A 22,128-nucleotide genomic window follows, 5' to 3' on the forward strand; every position below is an offset into this window, starting at 1 on the left:
CATGCAAATGCTCCTGATGCCTAATCCGATACCTGGACACTCAGGAACAATCAGTGCGGCAGTGGGGGAAGTTATAATCACCGATCTCCCTGTGTGGCTTTCAATAAAGCAGCTGACAGCCGCGTCTCCTCTCCCCTCCGCATTTTTCAGCTGCTTTATTGAAACCCACACAGGGAGATCGGTGATTATAACTTCACCCACCGCCACACCAATTGTTCCTGAGTGTCCCCTGTATTCTCTTTCAACTCCCCTTTGTGTTCTCCTATGGGGTCCTCTGTGGACTCCTCCGGTCCCCCCCCCTGTCCTCCTGGGGTCCCCCTCTGTGTGCTTCTTCAATCCCCCCTGTCCTCCTCCGGTCCCCTTCTGTGTGCTCCCTCGGTCCCTCCTCCTCCACTCCCCCTCCATGCGGTCCTCAGCCCCACTGTCCCAGATCTTTCAGGATGGAGAGCGGAGGAAGGAAAAGGTAAATATGTCATTTACCGGCTCCTTCCTTTTGCGAATGAACAGAGTCAGTGATTACTGACTCTGTCCATTCATAACTGAGCATTGTAAACTGTGTTTACAATGTCTCCGTTTATGAATGGAGAGGAGCCTCTGTCTCCTGTCCATTTATCTTCAGTGCAGCTGAGGCTGCTGAGAAAGGGACTGGGGAATCTCTAGGCTCAGTTTCTCATTTCTCAACGGGGAGATGCCAGGGGTCTGTTTAGACCCCTGACATGTCACCAAAGCCCCCCTAGCCCCCAACAGGGTTGAATAAAAAAAAGTGAAAAATAAGGATTGTAAGAATAATTAAAAAATAACAATAGACATGGACACTGACTGTGCCCCCCCCCCCACAAAAAAAATAAATATATATATATATATATATATATATATATATAATATATATATATATATATATATATATATATATATATATATTACAATGCTTATATATATATATATATATATATATATATATATATATATAGTCCTAGGCAAATAAGCACATATTTATGTAGTCCTAGGCAAATAAGCACATATGCATGTAGTCCTAGGCAAATAAGCACATATTTATGTAGTCCTAGGAAAATAAGCACATATGTATTCAGCTTAATGTAAATAAACATATACAGTACAAATGAAAACATACCAGCATGTGTTTAAGCAACATGCATCTATGGAAGCATGTGTTTATGGAAGCATGTAAGCATGTGCTTATGCAACTATGCATTTAGTCAAAGTATGAAAGCATGCGTCCCTGTAGACACACATTTATACAATACATGCCCATGGAAACATGCATTTACGCAACAAGCAAGCATGCGTTTATGAAACTTGTTTATGCAACATTCCGCAACACACATCTATGCAGACATGTATAAACATGCATCTTTATGCATACATGTATCTATATGCAGACATGTATCTTTATGTGATCATGTATCTTTATGCGACCATGTATCTTTATGCGACCATGTATCTTTATGCAAACACGTATAAACATGCAACTTTCTGCAACAATGTATCTTTATGCAAACATGTATAACCATGTATATTTATGAGAACATTTATAAACATGCATCCTTATGCAACCATGTATCCTTATGCAACCATGTATCTTTATGCGAACATGCATAATATGTATCTTTAGCAACAGTGTGTTTCAGCAACCGTGCATTCCAGCAATCGTGTGTTTTAGCTAATTTGCAAGCATGCACCTGCTTAACTGCAGTTGGCCCCATACTAGTCCTGCAGGATTTAGCCAAGCACATATTCATCCAATGCAGCCTCTATGCTGTTTCAGAACAGCGAAAAAAGACCAAATGCATGCTATACTGAAGACACAATTCCTTAAAGTGCTTCCATGCCCATGTTTTTCCAAACATGTGTATATTTAAACATGCCTTTAAGCAACAAGTTTTCAAGCATGTATACTATGCTGCACCTGCCTTCCAAGCAGTAAAAAACACTTTAACGTGAATTGCTATCTGTCCAGGGGTGTATCGACTTACAGTTGAACAGTCCCCCCAGATTAGGCAGCAAATATGCAGCATATAATCATGACTTGTCCACACAGTTCTCCCATAGTAAGTACTCACACTTTGTTAGTATGCATGGGCTGCTGTCATGTCTCCAGAGGCCCTGCTGAGCTGTTGACCACATGGCAACATGGCCGCCCTTCCACTTCCTGCCTATATAAAATTAGGCCATACTGATCGAGAGCATGCCCCCTCTAGTGGCTGGAGGAGAAACCGCAACCGACACAGTTAAGAAGTACACAGCCTGATTAAACAGCACACTGCCCCCAGTGGCCAGAACAGAGTCAGATCTCTCTTTTTATTTTTTAACCCCCCTGGCGGTATTCCCGAGTCTGGCTCGGAGTGGATTTTCAATACCAAAAGCGGTATCCTCGAGCCAGACTAGGGATCACATCGCAGGATCCTTGTAGATGTTACTTACCTTGTCCCCTGGATCCTGCGATGTCTCCCCGCTGTGATCTGCGAGCCGCCGTGTCTCGCTCGATTCACAGTGCCGAGCTCTGTTCCCTGCGAGTGTTGCGACGCACGGGGACGGAGTTCGGCGCCAAATTCAAAAAGTAATACACACAGTACAGATATAGTATACTGTAATCTTACCAATTACAGTACTGTATCAAATAATTTCACATCCCCTTTGTCCCTAGTGCTCTGTCCAGTGTCCTGCATGCAGTTTTATATGTGCAGTGTCCTGCATCCAGTTCTTTCTGCCTGGAAACTGGAGATTGTCCATAGCAACCAAAACTGTCCCTTTACATCAAAAGTGGTTTCAGACCAGCAAGAAAACAGCGATAATAAATTAGAATCGCTTGCAGAATTGAGCGATAGTGATTTGTGGGGAAATCCTTCATCAAACACTAAAAGTAACGAAAGTGACAATTCTGCAACAAATTTCAGTGTTTTTGATTTGATTACATTATTGAATATTTTTTATTATTATTATATTATTATTTGTTATAATTATTTATAGTTATTTATTATATTATAATTTTTTATTTCGTTTTTCAAACTTTATCATACCCGGGATGTCTACTAGACTCTTGTTTGGACAGATTTAAGTGAATTATTCCTAAGAATTACAGACCTATAATATAAAACGCCAAATTTCTTTGCAAAATAATGGTACTGCTTTCAGCATCAAAAATCTGAAATAATCATACCGCCAGGGAGGTTAAAGAGAAACTGCAAACAAATGCAGACTTACCATTCCCGCTGCAGGACTCTGAACATAACAGAAGTCCAATCTTCAGCCATCACAGCAAGCTTTGTCATAAAAGACCTTCAGAAACTGGGTCCCCCTTAATGTGGGGTCCACTCCCTTGGACCTGTAGAGCACCCTGTAGGAAAGCACCATGGTCAGAACAAACACTGCACAGGGCTCCATTACACAGGGTCCAGCACCATAAGGCTGCATTACAGGCAAGACCTCAAGGAATCTTCTCTCCTTCCAATGAGGCCTGGGTACCATCCATTTTGGCTGATAGCTTTTTTCGAATGGATCCGATTGAAGTCCATGATTCTTAATAGAACCGTGCAGACCTCCAAGTATGCTCCAAGAGCACATGCATCAGTGACCACCACCTTACAGACACCGGCGGAAAAACTGATGTGCTTCCTGTGATGGAGGGGTTATATAGGGGATGACTTCCCGTTTGATTGATCTACCAGTGTCCATTCACCTATAGGTGGCGTATAATCCAAGTAGTTATCATTAAAATAACTGACTCTGTGTCCTGCGATGTACGATAAAAAAAAAGACTTGAGGTGCAAAAGGTGCTTTAACAAAGTATTGAGCAAAGGCTGTAAATACTTATGTACATGGGATTTTTTTTTTCATTTTTTATTTGTAATAAATTTGCAAATCTTTCAAACAAACTTCTTTCACATTGTCATTATGGGTTATTGTTGTAGAATTGTGAGGAAAATTAAGAATTTAGTTCATTTTGGAATAAGGCTGTAACATAACAAAATGTGAAAAAAGTGAAGCGCTGTGAATACCTTCCGGATGCACTGTATGTCTTTCTAAACTGCAAAGAAATGTTTACCCTTTGGACTGACTTATTCATGTTTTATTCAAGGTCCCAAGTACGGCACATAAATACCCATCTGTCCACCCAGAAACACGCCACTGGACAGCCCTGACGTTTGCAGTCCTTCAGGGCCACATTCCTGTTGTACAGGTAATATTTCACAGAATTGTATAGAAAAAAAACAAGCTTTATTATCAAAAGTATATCTAAAATAAAAATGTCAGCTGCCCACAGAAAACAACCTGAATTCAAAGCTATGGCTTTTCCTTAAAGGGGATGTAAACGCTTGTTTGTTTTTTTTAAATAACAAACATGCCTATACTTACCTGCTCTGTGCAATCATTTTGCACAGAACAGCCCCGATCCTTCTCTTCTGGGGTCCTTTCCCGGCGCTCCAGCCCCCTCCTCTTTATCGGTGCCCCCATGGGAAGCCGTTTTCCCTGGGGGCACCTGTGCGGACTCTCTCCCGAGTCCCGCTGCTGCATCCATTGACACAGACAGTGGGACTGGGCCACCTGCTCCCATGAGCCAATGGCTCCCGCTGCTATCAATCTATCCAATCAGGAGAGGGACAGCTGTTGGAGCCACTGCGCTTGTGCACATCGCTGGATCGGATCGGGCTCAGGTAAGAAAAAGGGGGGGTCTGTGGTCTCAAGGAAAACCTTGAGACTTTACAACCACTTAAATTTGTAGAGCTGTCCTCTCATTAACAATGTCTAGAGAACAGCAAATGAGGTGAAATCTCCCAAAGGAGACAGCAACAGCAGATCTTGACAGGGTTTTAACCATTCCCTACCTGGTCCAAAACCTAAAAACAAATTAGCTTTAGGCTGGGTTCACACCTATGCAAATTGGATGCGGGTTTCTCCGCATCCAATTTGCATGGTAGGAAGCCGGTTCACATATCTCTGCTGCGGCTCCGGTGCAAATTTGCACAGGGGTCCTGTGTGCCTTTTGGTCCATTTCAGATCCGAATTCAGCCCAAAAATTCGGGCTGAAATCGGACCTGAATCGGTGGACGGGGACGCACCGACACCCCGGCTGTGAGCCACAAGCCGCAATAGTGTAAGATATACTTGAAGAAGCATATTTAGAAAGTAGTGAATGTGACTTTTACAAAACACTCCCTGGTGGTGGACCTAATCACTGCCATTTGAAGCATGCACCAGGAAGCTTCACCTGCAGTGAATGTTGGATGAATTCCAGATTCACTGCTTTAAAAATATACCTCTAAGTAATGTGCAAACTGTGTTCTTCTATGTTATGCAGGCCATACATGGGTCGAATTCCAAACGCATTTTCTTTAGAAAAGCAGAAATTTTGTGTGTTTTGTGATCCGATGGTGCCGCCATTGATTTAGAAAATCGACGACAAAGCCTTCAATTTCACCTTGTGTTGCTACAGAAAATAATTTTTCTGGGAATATTCTTTTCTTTTTAGGAATGTTATTTCCTTTCCAGGAATTTTCTTTTCTTGTGCTCATGTGCATTTCTTTTTTGATTATATTTCTCACACGATTCTCCCATCATTAATTAGAAAATCATTAGTTTTTCAAACTATTTCCAACATGCCACTCATATTTGATGGCCGCGTGAAAATCTTCTGTTGCTGTGGCCCACTAATGGTGCGAAATTCAAACGAAAATTCTTAGAAGATATTTTCGAATGAAAATTTTTTCATAATTCAACCCATGGCTTTACTGTTTAAATAAAACATCCAGGACAACAATCACTATTTCCCATTTATATTATAGGGCTATCTGCGTGTATTTTCCATGTCTAACGTGTACTGTATGTGTTTTACTTCTAGTTACTTTTAGATGCAGGTGCCAGTGTGGAAGGATCTTTAGAATCTGGGGAGGAGAATTATTCAGAAACTCCTTTACAGTTGGCGGCTGCAGCAGGTAGGTTTTTAAAGTCTTGATAAGAAATATCAGAGTGTTAATTGTGCTTATGATAAATGCCAACAAACTGGAGAATTGATCCTGCAGGATGTAGAGCCTCTATAGAACCCCTCTGAGCAGTCTGAGCAAAGGTGACAGTTCCAGAATACACCTTACACAGGGAATGCAGGAAATGTGTGGCTATGGAATCTCTGTTTTTTTATTTTACATTAAGTTGTATATTAAACCAACTTGCATACAGATTTGGAGAGCCGACCTGGCAGGATGCGGAGCCTCTATAGATTTCCTTCATTCTCTGCTGTAACAACTCTGGATGCTTCTGTACTTATACCACCAATAAGGGATAATTCACAGTACCAGCACTGTGAGAAGGAATCACCACAATCTTCATCATGTTCAGAAGTATGCACCTTTCCAGCACTGAAACAGGCACACAAGCTTTGGCGTTCAAAACAAATGTGTACTCAACAGCTATTGAGGAAAAGGCCATGGCTCTTTGCCTCTGCAGAATATAGACACAGGTAAATCTAACCCTGAAGATAAAGATGTGTACTGCGACTTTCTGTGCAGATAAGCACCAACGTTGCTGGATGATGACATCATCTTTCTGTGATCTCAATCTTGTCATTCCTGTATCATGGTCCAAGCCATTGATCTACTTTACTAATGCCGCGTACACACGGTCGGACTTTCCGGCATACTTGGTCCGGCGGACCAGAGTGTGCCGGACAATCCGCCCGTGTGTGGGCGGCGGCGGACTTTTCCGGCGGACTTCTTCCCAAAAGCCCGCCGGACCTAGATTTTAAACATGTTTGAAATCTTTCCGTCGGACTCAGTTTCGGGCGGAAAGTCCGCTCGTGTGTGTGCTGGTCCGACGGAAAGCCCGCTCGTGTGTAGGCTGGTCCGACAGACCAAATACGACACGAGGGGATGGTATTGCATCTCGCGCTCGCTGCAATAGGAAAAACAAATCTTCCTATTGCGGCGAGCGCGGGGCATACCAGGCCCTTAGGTCTGGTATGGATTATAAAGGGGAACCCCGCTACGCCGAAAAAACGGCGTGGGGTCCCCCTAAAATCCATACCAGACCCCGATCCGAGCACGCAGCCTGGCCGGTCAGGAAAGGGGGTGGGGACGAGCGAGCGCCCCCCCCCCCCTCCTGAACCGTACCAGGCCGCATGCCCTCAACATGGGGGGTGGGTGCTTTGGGGGAGGGGGGCGCCCTGCGCCCCCCCCCCCCAAAGCACCTTCGTCCCCATGTTGATGAGGACAAGGGCCTCTTCCCGACAACCCTGGCCGTTGGTTGTCGGGGTCTGCGGGCGGGGGCTTATCGGAATCTGGGAGCCCCCTTTAATAAGGGGGCCCCCAGATCCCGGCCCCCCACCCTATGTAAATGAGTATGGGGTACATGGTACCCCTACCCATTTACCTAGGAAAAAAGTGTAAGTAATAAAACACACTACACAGGTTTTTAAAATATTTTATTAAACAGCTCCGGGGGGGGGGGGATCTTCCTCCGGCTTCGGGGGTCTTCTTCCGGCTTCGGGGGTCCCTCCGCTTCATCTTCTCCCGGCGTCCGGTTGGTTCTTCTCCGCTCTCCGGCCTCTTCTCCCGGTGTCGCAGGTCTTCGGCCGGCCCCTCCGCTCTCTTCATGTAGCTCTATTGCGAGCGGAGGTCCGGACTTCTGGGCTTCTTGGCTTCTTGGCTTCTTGGCTTCTTGGCTTCTCTTCTCTTCCCCCAGATGTTGACACGACGCTCTCTCCGGCTGGACTGGTCTCTGAGGGCTGCGTTGTGACTTATATAGGCGGAGACCCCGCCCCCATATGATGTCACAGTCCTTGGGCATGCTGGGACTGTGACGTTTTAGGGGGCGTGGTCGACCACGCCCCCTAAAACGTCACAGTCCCAGCATGCCCAGGGACTGTGACATCATATGGGGCGGGGTCTCCGCCTATATAAGTCACAACGCAGCCCTCAGAGACCAGTCCAGCCGGAGAGAGCGTCGTGTCAACATCTGGGGGAAGAGAAGAGAAGCCAAGAAGCCAAGAAGCCCAGAAGTCCGGACCTCCGCTCGCAATAGAGCTACATGAAGAGAGCGGAGGGGCCGGCCGAAGACCTGCGACACCGGGAGAAGAGGCCGGAGAGCGGAGAAGAACCAACCGGACGCCGGGAGAAGATGAAGCGGAGGGACCCCCGAAGCCGGAAGAAGACCCCCGAAGCCGGAGGAAGATCCCCCCCCCCGGAGCTGTTTAATAAAATATTTTAAAAACCTGTGTAGTGTGTTTTATTACTTACACTTTTTTCCTAGGTAAATGGGTAGGGGTACCATGTACCCCATACTCATTTACATAGGGTGGGGGGCCGGGATCTGGGGGCCCCCTTATTAAAGGGGGCTCCCAGATTCCGATAAGCCCCCGCCCGCAGACCCCGACAACCAACGGCCAGGGTTGTCGGGAAGAGGCCCTTGTCCTCATCAACATGGGGACAAGGTGCTTTGGGGGGGGGGGCGCAGGGCGCCCCCCTCCCCCAAAGCACCCACCCCCCATGTTGAGGGCATGCGGCCTGGTACGGTTCAGGAGGGGGGGGGGGCGCTCGCTCGTCCCCACCCCCTTTCCTGACCGGCCAGGCTGCGTGCTCGGATCGGGGTCTGGTATGGATTTTAGGGGGACCCCACGCCGTTTTTTCGGCGTAGCGGGGTTCCCCTTTATAATCCATACCAGACCTAAGGGCCTGGTATGCCCCGCGACGGGGCTAGCAAGGTGTCAATCTCGCCGATAAAAGCGGCAAGATTGACATCCTTTTCTAGTCCCGTCGCACCTGAGTCACGTTCAAAATGAACGGACTTGTCCGTGTGTGGGCAAGTCCGTTCATTCTGAAAGTCCGCCGGAACTCCGGCGAAAGTCCGTCGGAAAGACGGGCGGACTTAGCCCGCCGGAAAGCCCCGGCGTGTGTGGGCAAGTCCGTCCGTTTTAAAGTCCGGCGCACCTGGCGGACAAAGTCCGTCGGAAAGTGTGCCGGACCAAGTAGGATAGAAAGTCCGCTCGTGTGTACGCGGCATAAGTTGTATACTGCAAAATTCAAAATACCTTTTGGATTAAAAACTTTTTTTTTTTTTTTTTTTTATAACTGACATTTTTTATTATTTTTCCACAGAAAAACAAATACAGCATTTTAGCATTGGGTACATGAAGAGAAAGAGATCATAATATCACAGTTCAATTTGGCACGCTATCACTCACATGTTGGGCGGCAAATCTTTACAGTATAAACAGTTAGTGATAAAAAGAAGTGGATTTACTGGATAATAATACATCTCAAACAGTGTATACGCTAGTACCATATGCTTAAACATATAAATTCTCAGATATAGAGAGGAAGGAAGAAAGAAGGGAAAGACAGAAAAAAAGGGGGAGGGGGGGCCACTCGCCTCCAGGGTCCGGGCCAGGCCGGCGGAGAGCGGGTCATTAATACATAAACGACATATACTTTCAGGTCGCAGGGGTCTCCAACAAAACCCAGGGTTCCCAGATACGATTATGCTTATCAAGTGTATCATTTAATGAGGCCGTGAGATATTCCATTCTCTTGACATCTCTGATCCTGGAATGCAACTAAGTTAGCGAGGGGGGTTCTCTTTTTTTCCACTTTAGGGCCACCAGGCAGCGTGCTGCAGTAAGCACATGGGCTAAGAGTTTTTTGGACACTTTAGAGAAGGCGGCAGGTGGAAGGCCCAAGAGAAAGGTCCTCGGGTCGAGGAGCATTTCAACATCAAAGATGTACTGGAGTAGGGAGTGAACCATATTCCAATAGGGAATGATTAGAGGGCAGGTCCAATAGACATGAAATAGTGTTCCCCTATCTTTATAGCATCTCCAACAACAGGAGTCGGCCGAAGGGTATATGGAGTGGAGCAGGTCAGGGGTCTGATACCAGTGATATAGAATCTTAAATTGATTCTCTTTATAAAGCGTGCATATGGAGCTTTTAGTGGCCTGGGTCCATATGGATTGCCAGGTCCTTAAGGATAACTCTGTGCCCAGCACCTGCTCCCACTTAGCCATATATGAGTGTCGCGGCCCGTCTGGTGAGAAATCTGTGATCAGTATCTGATAGGTGCGGGAGATCATGCCTCTAGGGGACGAACCCTCTAAACAAAGCTTTTCAAAGTCTGTGAGGGGGGAAAATCTCAAATTCGACCCCAATGATTGTGCATAATGGCGTAGTTGTAGGTAACTGAAAAAAGCCTGCTTGGGGATATCAAAAGACTTTTGCAGGTCTAGGAAGGGTCGCAACATTCTGGTTTTAGGATCAATTAGTTGTCCATAACGGAATATGGCCTTATCCATCCAAAAGTGGGACATCTGTGAAGTTAAGCTGTCAGGAATATTGGGTGTGAATAGGAATGAAGTGACTGGGGAGGATGTGGTGGTGAGCGGATATTTCAATTTAGCCCGTCGCCATAAGGTACGTAGTAGAGCCATCGGTCCTAGCAGTTGTATGCTGCCGGGGGGTATATCGGAGCTCCAAAGCATGGAGTTTGGGTGTATGGGGGCTAGCCACAGCTTTTCTATCTGTGTCCACCTATTGTAAGCATGTAGGCAGCACCAGGAGGCTATAGGTCTTAGTTGAGCTGCCAAATAGTACTTAGCTATGTTGGGGAACGCCAGTCCACCCTGGTTACGTGGGGCATATAAAACAGATCTAGCAACTCGATGTCTTTTATAGTTCCAGAAAAAGTTTATCAGGTCGGCTGGAATGTTTTTTTAGGTGTGAACACGGAATGGGAATAGGGAGTGTCTCAAAAAGATATAGAAGTCTGGGTAGTATCGTCATCTTCAAGGTTGCAAGTCTGCCAAAAAGGGACAGTTTCAGAGATTTCCATTTGGTTAGGGAAGCTCTGATAGAGGTGAACATTTGGGGGAAATTGGCTTTGTATAGTGTATCGTATGTGGATGTTATATGTATTCCCAGGTATTTTAGGGAAGAGGACCGCCAAGAGTATGGAAATGTTTGCGAGAGTGTGGATAATGTTTGGGGGGATAAATTAAGAGGGAGAGCCTCCGTCTTGGAACTGTTAATTTTATAACCCGAAAGGATGCTATACCTTTCCAGCTGTACTTGTAAGTTTGGGAGGGATATGCGAGGTTGGGCGAGAGTGAGAAGAACATCATCCGCAAATAAGGAGATCTTGAATTCTCTAGTACGGACTGGAATACCATGAATACTTGGATTATTTCTGATATGGGCTGCTAACGGTTCAATGCATAGGGCATTTAACAGAGGGGAGAGTGGGCAGCCTTGTCGGGTCCCATTAGAGATCAAAAAGGTAGGGGAGGTGGCAAAGTTAGTGCGAACCTGGGCTGTTGGGGCCGAGTATAGATGGGTAATAGCTCGGAGGAATGGGCCCTCAATACCAGCCCGGTTGAGAGTCGCGAACAGGAAAGGCCAGCCCAGCCTGTCAAAGGCTTTTTCGGCATCCAGGCTGAGCAGTATTGCCTCCATTGAATTCCTGTTTGCAACCTCCACTAGGTCAATAACCCTCCGGGTGTTATCCCCAGCCTGGCGGCAGGGGATAAAACCCACCTGGTCCCTATGGACCAGGGATGGCATAAAATTGTTTAGTCTGTTTGCCAGCAGTTTCGTAAAAATTTTTAAGTCTGTGTTGAGGAGTGCTATTGGTCTGTAATTGGCCGGAAGAGTGTGGTCTTTCCCTGGTTTTGGGATTAATGTCAGGTAGGAGTTTTGCATATCTCTGGGAATGGGTGTGTCAGAGAGAAATGAGTTAAAAAGGTTTGTCATATGGGGGAGTAAATGTGACAGGAACGTCTTGTAATAAAGGTATGGTAGTCCATCAGGCCCAGGGGCCTTATTGTTTGGTAGCAGTTTAATTGTTTCTGTCACCTCCTCCTCCGTAATGGAGGCATTAAGAGTCTCCAGAGCAGAGGAGGTAAGCCTAGGAGTATCCGTTTCCGCTAGATAAGTATGGATGGCCTGGGATAGGTCAGGAGGGGGTGGGTTGTGCGGAACACTCGGGTCATTATACAGTTCAGAATAGAAGTCATGAAAAAGTTGTGCTATTTTATTAGGGTGGGACTGAAGGACCCCATTTGCTTCCCTAAGTTGTGTAGTTGTAGTAGTTGCTGCTTTGTCGCGAAGCTGTTTCGCCAGAAGCGTATGTGATTTGTTGGCTTTGTCGTAATACGTCTGTCTAAGCCTAATTAACGCCTTTTCTATTTTACCCATGTCGATATCTTTCAATCCAGCCCGAACACTAGTGAGTTCTCTAAGGGTTGCTAAGGACGGAGATGCGAGCAAACGCGCTTCCAGATGTTTAAGTCTATCTAAAAGGGCGCTGCGTGTTGTATTAGCATTTCTTTTCAGGGCAGTAGAGAGTGAAATGCATTGACCTCGAAAGACCGCCTTATGGGCCTCCCACAGAGTGGAGGTGGAGATCTCAGAGGTGCTATTTTCCGCAAAGTAGAGTTTCAAAGTTTGCTCTAATTCTATTCTAGATGGGTCATGTTTAAGTAGAAAGTCGTTTAGACGCCAATGGCATTTACGAAAGGAGCTTGGGGAGAGTGTCAGGGAGAGTGTAATCGGGGCATGATCCGACCAAGAAATGGCCTGAATGTCTGGGTTCATGCATGTTCGCAGAGTCGGGGCGTTGACAAAAAAATAATCCAATCGTGAATGGGACATATGGGGATGGGAATAGAAAGTAAATTGTTTAGCAGATAGATAGGTGGTGCGCCATGTATCAAACAGGGCATATTTCCTAGTGAGTTGGCGAAACTGGGCGGCCATTCTATTGGCTGTTACTTGGGTTTTCCTCTGACCCACTGAATGAACAAGGTTAAAATCTCCTCCAATCACCAGGTATTGATGGGAGGCCTCAAACAGGCGGTCGAAGACCTTAGACAAAAAGGGGATTTGATTCGTGTTTGGAGCATAAATGTTGCACAGAGTGATATTCGCTCCTCCCCAAAGGCCTCGGAGGATGAGGAAGTGTCCCAGTGGGTCAGAGTATAGGGATTGCAACTGAAAGGGGGAGCCTTGTCTAAAAAGAATTGCCACCCCTGCTCATTTATGTGGGCCAGAGGCCTGGTATATATGAGGGTATTGTCGCCGTGCAAATGTCATAGTGCCCATTTTATCAAGGTGGGTCTCCTGAATGAAAATAATGTCAGCTTTGGACCGTTTGAACTCTCGTAGCGCTAGGCTTCTCTTAACATTTGAGTTAAGGCCCTTTACGTTTAGTGAAAATATGTCAATCATGGTGGGTGTGCTGCGGGGAGAGACGGTTGCTTACCTAGTGGGCGTAGTAGAGTCTTGGAATATAGGATGTCCCTATATTGGGTCTCCATGTTGATTACGGTTTGGAGGTCTGCGACCCTCCGTACCTGAACCAGGTCCCGGAGGCGAGCGGCGCCCAGAAAATTGAGAAAGGGAAGAGGAGCGGGGATAACAGTAGAGGAAGAGCAGAAAAAAAAGAGTAAAAAACAGAAAAAAAACACAAAAATTAGTACAAGGTCAAGTTTAGTTAACCATTCACAATATAACCCACCTACATAGAGTGATGGGGTGGGAGACTCCGAAGGGCCCCCTCTGACATCGGAGGCAGAAGTGCCATTGTCAGAAAAAATAGAGGAAGGAGCCATTCGGAGAGCCCCGGGGGGAGGAGAGGACGGATCCAACGAGGGGACGACCCCCCTCCGGACCTGCCTGCATCTAAATTCGCAAAAGAGGAACTAAATAACAGGAAAAACATGTAACCTGCATGCATCAACTGGCAACCGACATACCTATATTCCTGGTTATGACCCGAATAAAAGTATAAACCACTGAGGCTATTGATTCGTAAAGTTTGGAGCAATAGTAAGATGTGTCCTGGAAATTCAAAAACTGTAATATAAAAAATACAAGTGCAGAGGATACTCCCGGGTTGTGAATGAGCCCCCTGGGATCCTGGTGGCCTTGAGGCCTGTGAAAGTTCTGGGGCCTGGACTGCATCTCTCTGAAGAGGGGAGAGAGAGGGGGCTCTATCCCTGTGTAGTTGGGAACGTTGCGGCAGGGAACGAGGGTCCCATTCTGGGGCATAGGAGTCCCAGGAGGGGGATGGCTGGCCGGTGGATACAGATGGCGCAGGCCCTATGAGGCATGGGGGAAAAGTTTGTGATAAGCTGCCCAGGACATATCCTCCGGAGGGGGAGCCGATCGAGAGGTCAGCAGGGGGGATCGGAGAATGGGTGGCGGGCAGGTCACCCTCGGATCCGTACCTGTTACTCCTGCGGTCCACGGAGGCTTGTAGAGGAGGAGAGGGTGAGATTGCTGTGTGTGGCGCCGGCGCCATCTTGGCCTCCTGGTGTCCGGCCGTAGCTCCTTGCCCGAAATACTCGGTAATGAGTGGCGGGGGGACCGAGGAAGAACGGGTTGTGTGTCCTCTGGGGTCCGTTTCTTTGTTTTTGCGTGGTTTGCCCATGTTTTGCTGCGGAGAGGTGCAGGTTCCAGCTCTATGCAGGCAGGTCGGAGCAGGAGCCTCAGTGAAACACGTCCGCCCGGGAAGCCATCCAAGCCACGCCCCCCTTGGATTAAAAACTTTAATCCCTGCCCATAATATCTAATTTCCCTAACACACCCTCTGCTTTTTCATGGTGACCAAATTTCCAAAATGTTACAGCTGCCACTGGAACAGAAAGGTGAGTAGCAATCATTCAGTGGGAACACCTGTTCTGGGGACAGTCATCTAAGAGGGAATTTTCCTTACTCTGCAGATAATTGCTCCCTATTCCTGTTTTGTCTTTAGGGAAGGAAAGTGGTGGAAAATGTCTCCAATGAGATACAGACAGCAAACAAATCTCACCTGTGTTTTAACCATTCCCTACTCTATCTAAAATAAAACAGAAAAAAAGTTTTGGTTAAGGATACACTTTAACTGCCTTACCTACCAAAACATGCAATTCTGTTAGGCCAGTCCTATGATTCTTGGCAGTGGATACAGTTTAACTCAGGTAGAGCGGCAAAGTGACCTGTTAATGCTTGTAGTTCCGCTCTAAGCAAAGCAAGGAGAGTGCATATAGTCCCGCTGGTACCCAGGAATGGGGTAGTAGCTGAAAATATCACCATCCAGTAGTGTGTAACATACTTGGAAAAATTGGTTAACATGTGTAAGATGGCCCTCTGACATCCTTCGCCCCACCCACTGGAGCTTAGTAATGAAGGTCCCCTACAAATGTACACAATGGTAGATGGCTCTCTTGAAAGATTGCCAGTGGTTCGGTGACATCACTGGTCCCTAGTGAATGAGCAGGCTGCACTTCCATACTGAAAAGATGCTTGCAGGCACCAGGTAATGAATTCATTGTTTAACAGTTAATGCTAAGCTTCACTAGAAATATCCTGACTTTAATGGGGGAGAAAGTTATACTTCATTTTTTATATTCCCAACCCTGGACATTTAGGCCTCATGCACACTAGACCACTTCGGAACGCTCTTCTCCTGGCAGGTAAAAAGTAGCTAAGCAGCTGCAAATATGCTCCTAAGGCACGTTTTTTCAAGTGCATTTACACTGAGCAAAATTAAAAACGCAACACTTTTGTGTTTGCCCCTATTTATCATGAGCTGAACTCAAAGATCTACAACTTTTTCTATGTGACACAAATGGCCTATTTCTCTCAAATATTGTTCACAAATCTGTCTAAGGCCCCTTTCACACTTGTGCGACCTAAAATTCACGCGATTTTGCCACAATTTTTTGCCGCGATTTGACATTGCATGACAGATCGCTCCAATGTGATTGGGGCTAAACCTCTGAATCCAAGACACATTGTAGTGTTGACTTTAATTAAATAACACTCTGGTAAATGAAAAGTTAAAGCTGAATCCTAGGCAAAAATAAAAGACACAAATGAATGCAACTCTGTAATCCTAAATACAATGTTACATTATTTGCAAAATGCAGGCAGTGTAAGTAAATATATTTGACCCAGTATTGGCTGGGTAGCCAGCAGTAAAAGCAGTAAAGGAGCAGTAAAACGAACCAATCAATTCATGTGCTGACAAAGAGCACACAGAAAAAGAAATCACAGTGAAAGAGAAATGATAACACTGTCCAGTTCACAGGCTGTGGTAGGTCCAGGATGACCTGGGCTCAGAGGAAGTGTGTTGTATAATGCTTGCCATTAGACTGGGGAACTCCAGGGGCCAAAAAAAGTACTGCAGTGGACGTCTCAGTATTGATTGTGAATACAGTAAAACCTTGGTTTGAGAGTGTCTTGGTTTGAGAGCATTTTGCAAGACAAGTAACATTTTTAAATAAATTTTGACTTGATATACAAGCGATGTCTTGATATACAAGTAGCACATTGCTATAATCTTTTTATATGGACTATAAACTGAAGGACTTAAGAATTAATGGTTGTGGAACGAACCATCTGAGTTTCCATTATTTCCTATGGGAAAATTTGCTTTGATATACGAGTGCTTTGGATTACAAGTATGCTTCCGGAACGAATTATGCTCACAATCCAAGGTTTTACTGTATTGCAAAACAGCTGGTTTTGTTGTTTTATCTTTTAATGATCTTTTTACTTCTGTGTTGCTGTTTTTTTGGCTGGAGTTCTGCTTTAGGCATCTAACATATTTCTGAATTCCATTAACTACAGGAAACTTTGAGCTTGTGAGTTTGCTGCTAGAACGAGGAGGAGATCCCATGATAGGCACTATGTACAGAAATGGCATTTCTTCAGCCCCTCAAGGAGACATGAACTCTTATAGCCAGGCTGCTGCACATGGCCACAGGTAAATGTATTGACACGTCTCCTAATAATGTTTTTTTTTTTTTTTTTCTTACAACATTTAAAAAAGTATCAGAATCACAAGCATCACTTACACTATATGTCCACGAGTATGTGCACACCCCTCCAGGTTATTGAGTGCAGGTGTTTGTGATATATGTACTGTAAACCAGTCTTTTGTCTCTCTCCCTATTTTTTACAAAGAACACCTTTACTACCAGGAGATATTTAAAATATCAGATCCAATGTGCGGGGACAATAAAAATGCTCAGCTCCTGTAATACAGTGGCAGCTTTCCCTGTTGTGCTTCTGTATGAGCTGTGTTATTAAACTCACTCACATCACTGGACTGTCGGGACCCAACTAAGCATTTCCCAAGGTTTTGTTTGCTTTTGCAGCTGCTACTTGCCATTAAGTGCTGTGACATGTACCTGTTTAGTTTCTGGAATTATTTGTTCAGTGGTGACATATTTGGTGACTTTTTAGACACACTAAAGGAAATAATACTCTTAAGCCTTTTGCAGTGTTCTGTATGCACATTTTAGGCCAAATTCACACTATTGCATGCCAGGAATGTGGGCATAACCCCACGCATTCCCGACACATGAGAGAACAGCACTTCTGTTTACCAGGCATGTGGGTATTTATTCGTAATGGCACCCCCACGCATCAGCAACTCACCCACGTTTTTGGGCGCATGGTGCTGAACCACCGTACGCCATCATTTTTAAAAAAGGTCCAGGACTTCTGCAGATGGGGCAGCCCATCCAAATGAATGGACTGCCCTAATTGCAGGACACAGCCCACACAAGTGTGAATCGGGCCTTAGGTATTTTTTTACATATAACATTCCTTTTGCACCCACATCAAAGATACTGCAGTCAGGACTTTTCCTAACTCACTACAGCAGCAACATACACTATATTGTCAAAAGTTTTGGGACACCTGCCTTTACATGCACATGAACTTTAATGGCATCCCAGTCTTAGTCTGTAGGGTTCAATATTGAGTTTGCCCACCCTTTGCAGCTATAACAGCTTCAGCTCTTCTGGCATAGAACACCTTTGGGATGAATTAGAGTGGAGACTGCGAGCCAGGCCTTCTTGCCCAACATCAGTGCTTGACCTCACAAATGTGCTTCTGGAAGGATGGCGAAACATTCCAATAGACACACGCCTAAACCTTGTGGACAGCCTTCCGAAAAGAGTTGAAGCTGTTACAGCTGCAAAAGGTGGGCCAACTCAATATCGAACCCTACAGACTAAGATTGGGATGCCATTAAAGTTTATGTGTGTGTAAAGGCAGGGGTCCCAATACTTTAGATAATATAGTGTATCTTAAAGCTGCATTTTATCTGCTTATATTTGGCTTTCCTTGGTTTCCGTTTTCATTATATACCATATTTTAGACTTAGTGACATCAGTGCTGGGTCTCTGTGCCTCTCTATGCAATGCAGACAGATCATGGCACATGGAAGGCACTGGCTAGAAGGCTGCTGGTAAACATGGAGATTTGAACGGGGCCCAATGTCCCCTCCATAATCATAAAAATACGCAACTGGGACAGCTTTGGAAAACGATTAAGCTACCAGCACATTTTGAATTATGGGAGGAAACCAGAGCTTCTGGTAGAACCCCACACAAACATGCAGATAATCCTCTAGTGAGGATATTTGTATTCATATAGTGCTTACTCTGGTTTTTTTCTTCAGTCCTATCTGCACATTAGCTCATATAACCTTGTTTTTTCTAATCTCCATTGGGAAACATGGGAGTTAACATTGAGCATGGGAGGACCTGTCATCTTGCATTCAGCATGTCCTTGATTTACTTCTCAGGAATGTATTTCGTAAGCTGCTTTCCCAGCCTGAAAAGGAGAAGAGTGATATCTTATCTCTGGAGGAGATTCTAGCGGAAGGATCGGATTTGGCCGAGACGGCAAACACTCCATTGTGTCCAAGCCGCAACAGCAAAGCCAAACTGAAGGCCCTGAAGGAGGCCATGTACCACAGTGCAGAACACGGATATGTGGATGTGACCATTGATATTAGGAGTTTGGGTCAGTATATTGTCTGATTTGATTCAGCAGTGCAATATGTACTGTATGTATCAGCCATTTGCATACATTTTATGTGTATTTACTTTTTCCTACTTTTAATATGTGTTGCTGTGCATTCTTTATTCTATTTTTATTTTAATATATTTATAGCCTCAATTTTGTCTTCTTTCATCACTATGCTTTTCAGGCTTTCTGACCCTAGTCATTTTTCCAGGTTTTGCTGGTTGTCACAAGCGATAGGTGTACATCTGTGTACTCTCATTCCTTTCTTTACAGTTGTACATTTGCTCCTAATTTTACAGTGGCAGCGCTGCTGTTTGCACCAACTACAACTTTAAACCCCAGGCCTAAGAAGGATATAAAAAACTTAAATTAATGCTGCTCTCTAGTTATTGAAACATAAGTGGATTTTTATAAATGCAAGCAGTGTAAGTACCTGAATTTGGCTTGGTATCAGCCTCTGACAGTCCCTTGTACATTGGAGCTCAGACTGGGAAAGTGAGGAGCAACACCAGGAGCCAATCAGTTGTTCTGCAGTACAGGGAGCACACTGATAGGGCTAGCAGAGTAACAGAAGAATGAATTTGAAAGTCAGCTGCTTTTCCTTTCACTGTCCAGTAACAGGCTGGCAGAGGGACAGGATCTGCAGCAGAACATGTGTGGCAGAACTGTATAAATGTGAGGACTGAACAGTCAGACATACAAAGCTTTTGGCAGGTAAATCATGGGGGCTACCACAGTTGACCTGTCCTTTTGAAAATACTAGCTGTCATGTTGATCCGGCATCTTCAATACTTTCTTAGGCACTGATTTGAAACAAGAATGCAGATCAGGAGCTTTAACTTTAGTGTGATTGTTCTGCGTGCTTGTCCCAGGAGCAGTACCTTGATAGTGACATCAGAGACAGCCAGGGACTAGAAGGAGGTAAGCTATTTTTCGTTCTTATATATTTAGGTCCACTGGCAACCAGGGGCTGTCATAGAACAGTGTCACTGACATTAAATTAATGCAGGTAGAGTTTTCCCAAACCACAAATTGACAATTTTTGAACCAGACACACCCACTTTTAGAAAACACTACCCTTCTTGAATTACAAAATTGGGCACTGCCATGCTAAAGTCAGGACATTAGGTAGGTAAAATGATTATGTAAAATGATGCTCAAAGAACACCCTTATAAGAATTTTACAGTGCCTTGAAAAAGTACTCATATCCCTTGAAATTTTACACATTTTGTCATGTTACAACTAAAAACGTAAATGTATTTTATTGGGATTTTATGTTATAGACCAACACAAAGTGGCACATAATTGTGAAGTGAAAGGAAAATGATAAATGGTTTTCAAAGTTTTTTACAAATAAGTATGTGAAAAGTGTGGCGTGCATTTGTATTCAGCCCCCTTTACTCTGATACCCCTAACTAAAATCTAGTGGAACCAAAGTCACCTAATTAGTAAATAGAATCCACCTGCGTGTAATTTAATCACAGTATAAGATCAGCTGCTCTGTGAAGCCCTCAGCGGTTTGTTAGATAACCTTGGTGAACAAACAGCATCATGAAGGCCAAGGAACACAACAGACAGGTCAGAGATAACATTGTGGGGAAGTTTAAAGCAGGGTTAGGTTATAAATAAAATATCCCAAGCTTTGAACATCTCACAGAGCACTGTTCGTTCCGTCGTCCGAAAATGGAAAGAGTATGGCACAACTGCAACGCTACCAAAACATAGCCGTCCACCTAAACTGACAGGCCGGGCAAGGAGAGCATTAATCAGAGAAGCAGCCAAGAGGCCCATGGTAACTCTGGAGGAGCTGCAGAGATCCACAGATCAGGTGGGAGAATCTGTCCACAGGACAACTATTAGTCGTGCACTCCACAATCTGGCCTTTATGGAAGAATGGTAAAAAGAAAGCCATTGTTGAAAGAAAGAAGTCCCGTTTGCAGAAGCCATGTGGGGGACACAGAAAACATGTGGAAGAAGGTGCTCTGGTCGGATGAGACAAAAATTGAACCTTTTGGCCTAAAAGCAAAACGCTATTGTGTGGCGGAAAACTAACACTGCACATCACCCTGAACACACCATCCCCACCGTGAAACATGGTGGTGGCAGCATCATGTTGTGGGGATGCTTTTCTTCTGCAGAGAAAGAGTAGTTGGTCAGAGTTGATGGGAAGATGGATGGAGCCAAATACAGGGCAATCTTTGAAGAAAACCTGTTAGAGTCTGCAAAAGACTTGAAACTGGGATAGTGGTGCACCTTCCAGCAGGACAATGACCCTAAACATAGAGCAAAGGCTACAATGGAATGGTTTAGATCAAAGCATATTCATGTGTTAGAATGGCCCAGTCAAAGTCCAGACCTAAATCCAATTGAGAATCTGTGACAAGACTTGAAAATTGCTGTTCACAGATGCTCTCAGTCCGTCTGACAGAGCTTGAGCTATTTTGCAAAGAAGAATGGGCGAAAATGTCACTCTCTAGATGTGCAAAGCTGGTAGAGACATACTCAAAAAGACTTGCAGCTGTAATTGCAGTGAAAGGTGGTTCTACAAAGTATTGACTCAGGGGGTGCTAAATACACGTGCACGCCACACTTTTCACATATTTATTTGTCTATCACATAAAATCCCATTACAATACATTTACATTTTGGTTGTAACATGATAAAAAGTGGAGAATTTCAAGGTCTATGAATACTTTTTCGAGGCACTGTAGAAGTTAAAATCCTTGTTTGTTTATATAATTTCATAGGAGCATTGCGATTAAAGTGTTTGTAACCCTAAAAAAAAAAAAAAAAAAAAAGAGCTCCTGTTCCCTCATAGCAGGTTAAACAGCACAGTGCTTGTGCTGTCTAATCTGCCCCTCTCTAAGCTGTAAAAAATATGTCTGATCCTGCCTGGTTCTGCCCTTCCCCTGTAAACTGACCATGGTTTATCATGGCTGCAGAGCCCTGACACAGTGGTCAGTTTTCTTGCTGTCGTCATCCGCAGCTCTCCTCTCTCCCCCTCTCCCCTCCCCCCTGCCTGTCAGTTTCTGTGTCTGTGTTATTATTAGTACTGAAGTAAACTTTAAAAGATGTCACTGCCAGCCCCTCTGTTTTATTTATCCATACCACACTGTTTACGTTTGTTTTAAAACAAAGCCTCTAAATACCTTTTTCAGAGATCTTCAGGCCGGTCACGTGATTCCCGGCCGCTCTCCTACTCCGATCCAGGGCTACAGCAGGAGGGGCAGAGCGGCCAGCGCAGCATTCACGTGACCTCCCAGATGACATCAGAGGGAGATCTTGGCTCCTCCTGCTGTAGCCCTGGATCGGAGTAGGAGA

The 22,128-nt window shown here is 45.0% G+C and overlaps 1 protein-coding gene across 2 annotated transcripts in view; it reads left to right on the top strand.

The window, feature by feature from the left end:
- Positions 1-22,128, top strand: part of ABTB3 (ankyrin repeat and BTB domain containing 3) — a 328,533-nt gene that overhangs the window by 283,573 nt on the left and 22,832 nt on the right. For both annotated transcript variants that reach the window (XM_073621224.1, XM_073621225.1), the window contains 4 exons: positions 4,097-4,198; positions 5,858-5,951; positions 16,614-16,749; positions 18,583-18,803. In XM_073621224.1, coding sequence (XP_073477325.1) covers positions 4,097-4,198; positions 5,858-5,951; positions 16,614-16,749; positions 18,583-18,803 — 553 coding nt within the window. The remainder of the gene's footprint in view (positions 1-4,096; positions 4,199-5,857; positions 5,952-16,613; positions 16,750-18,582; positions 18,804-22,128) is intronic.

The sequence above is a fragment of the Aquarana catesbeiana genome, linkage group LG03, assembly GCF_042186555.1.
Source record: "Aquarana catesbeiana isolate 2022-GZ linkage group LG03, ASM4218655v1, whole genome shotgun sequence".
NCBI classification, from domain to species: domain Eukaryota; kingdom Metazoa; phylum Chordata; class Amphibia; order Anura; family Ranidae; genus Aquarana; species Aquarana catesbeiana.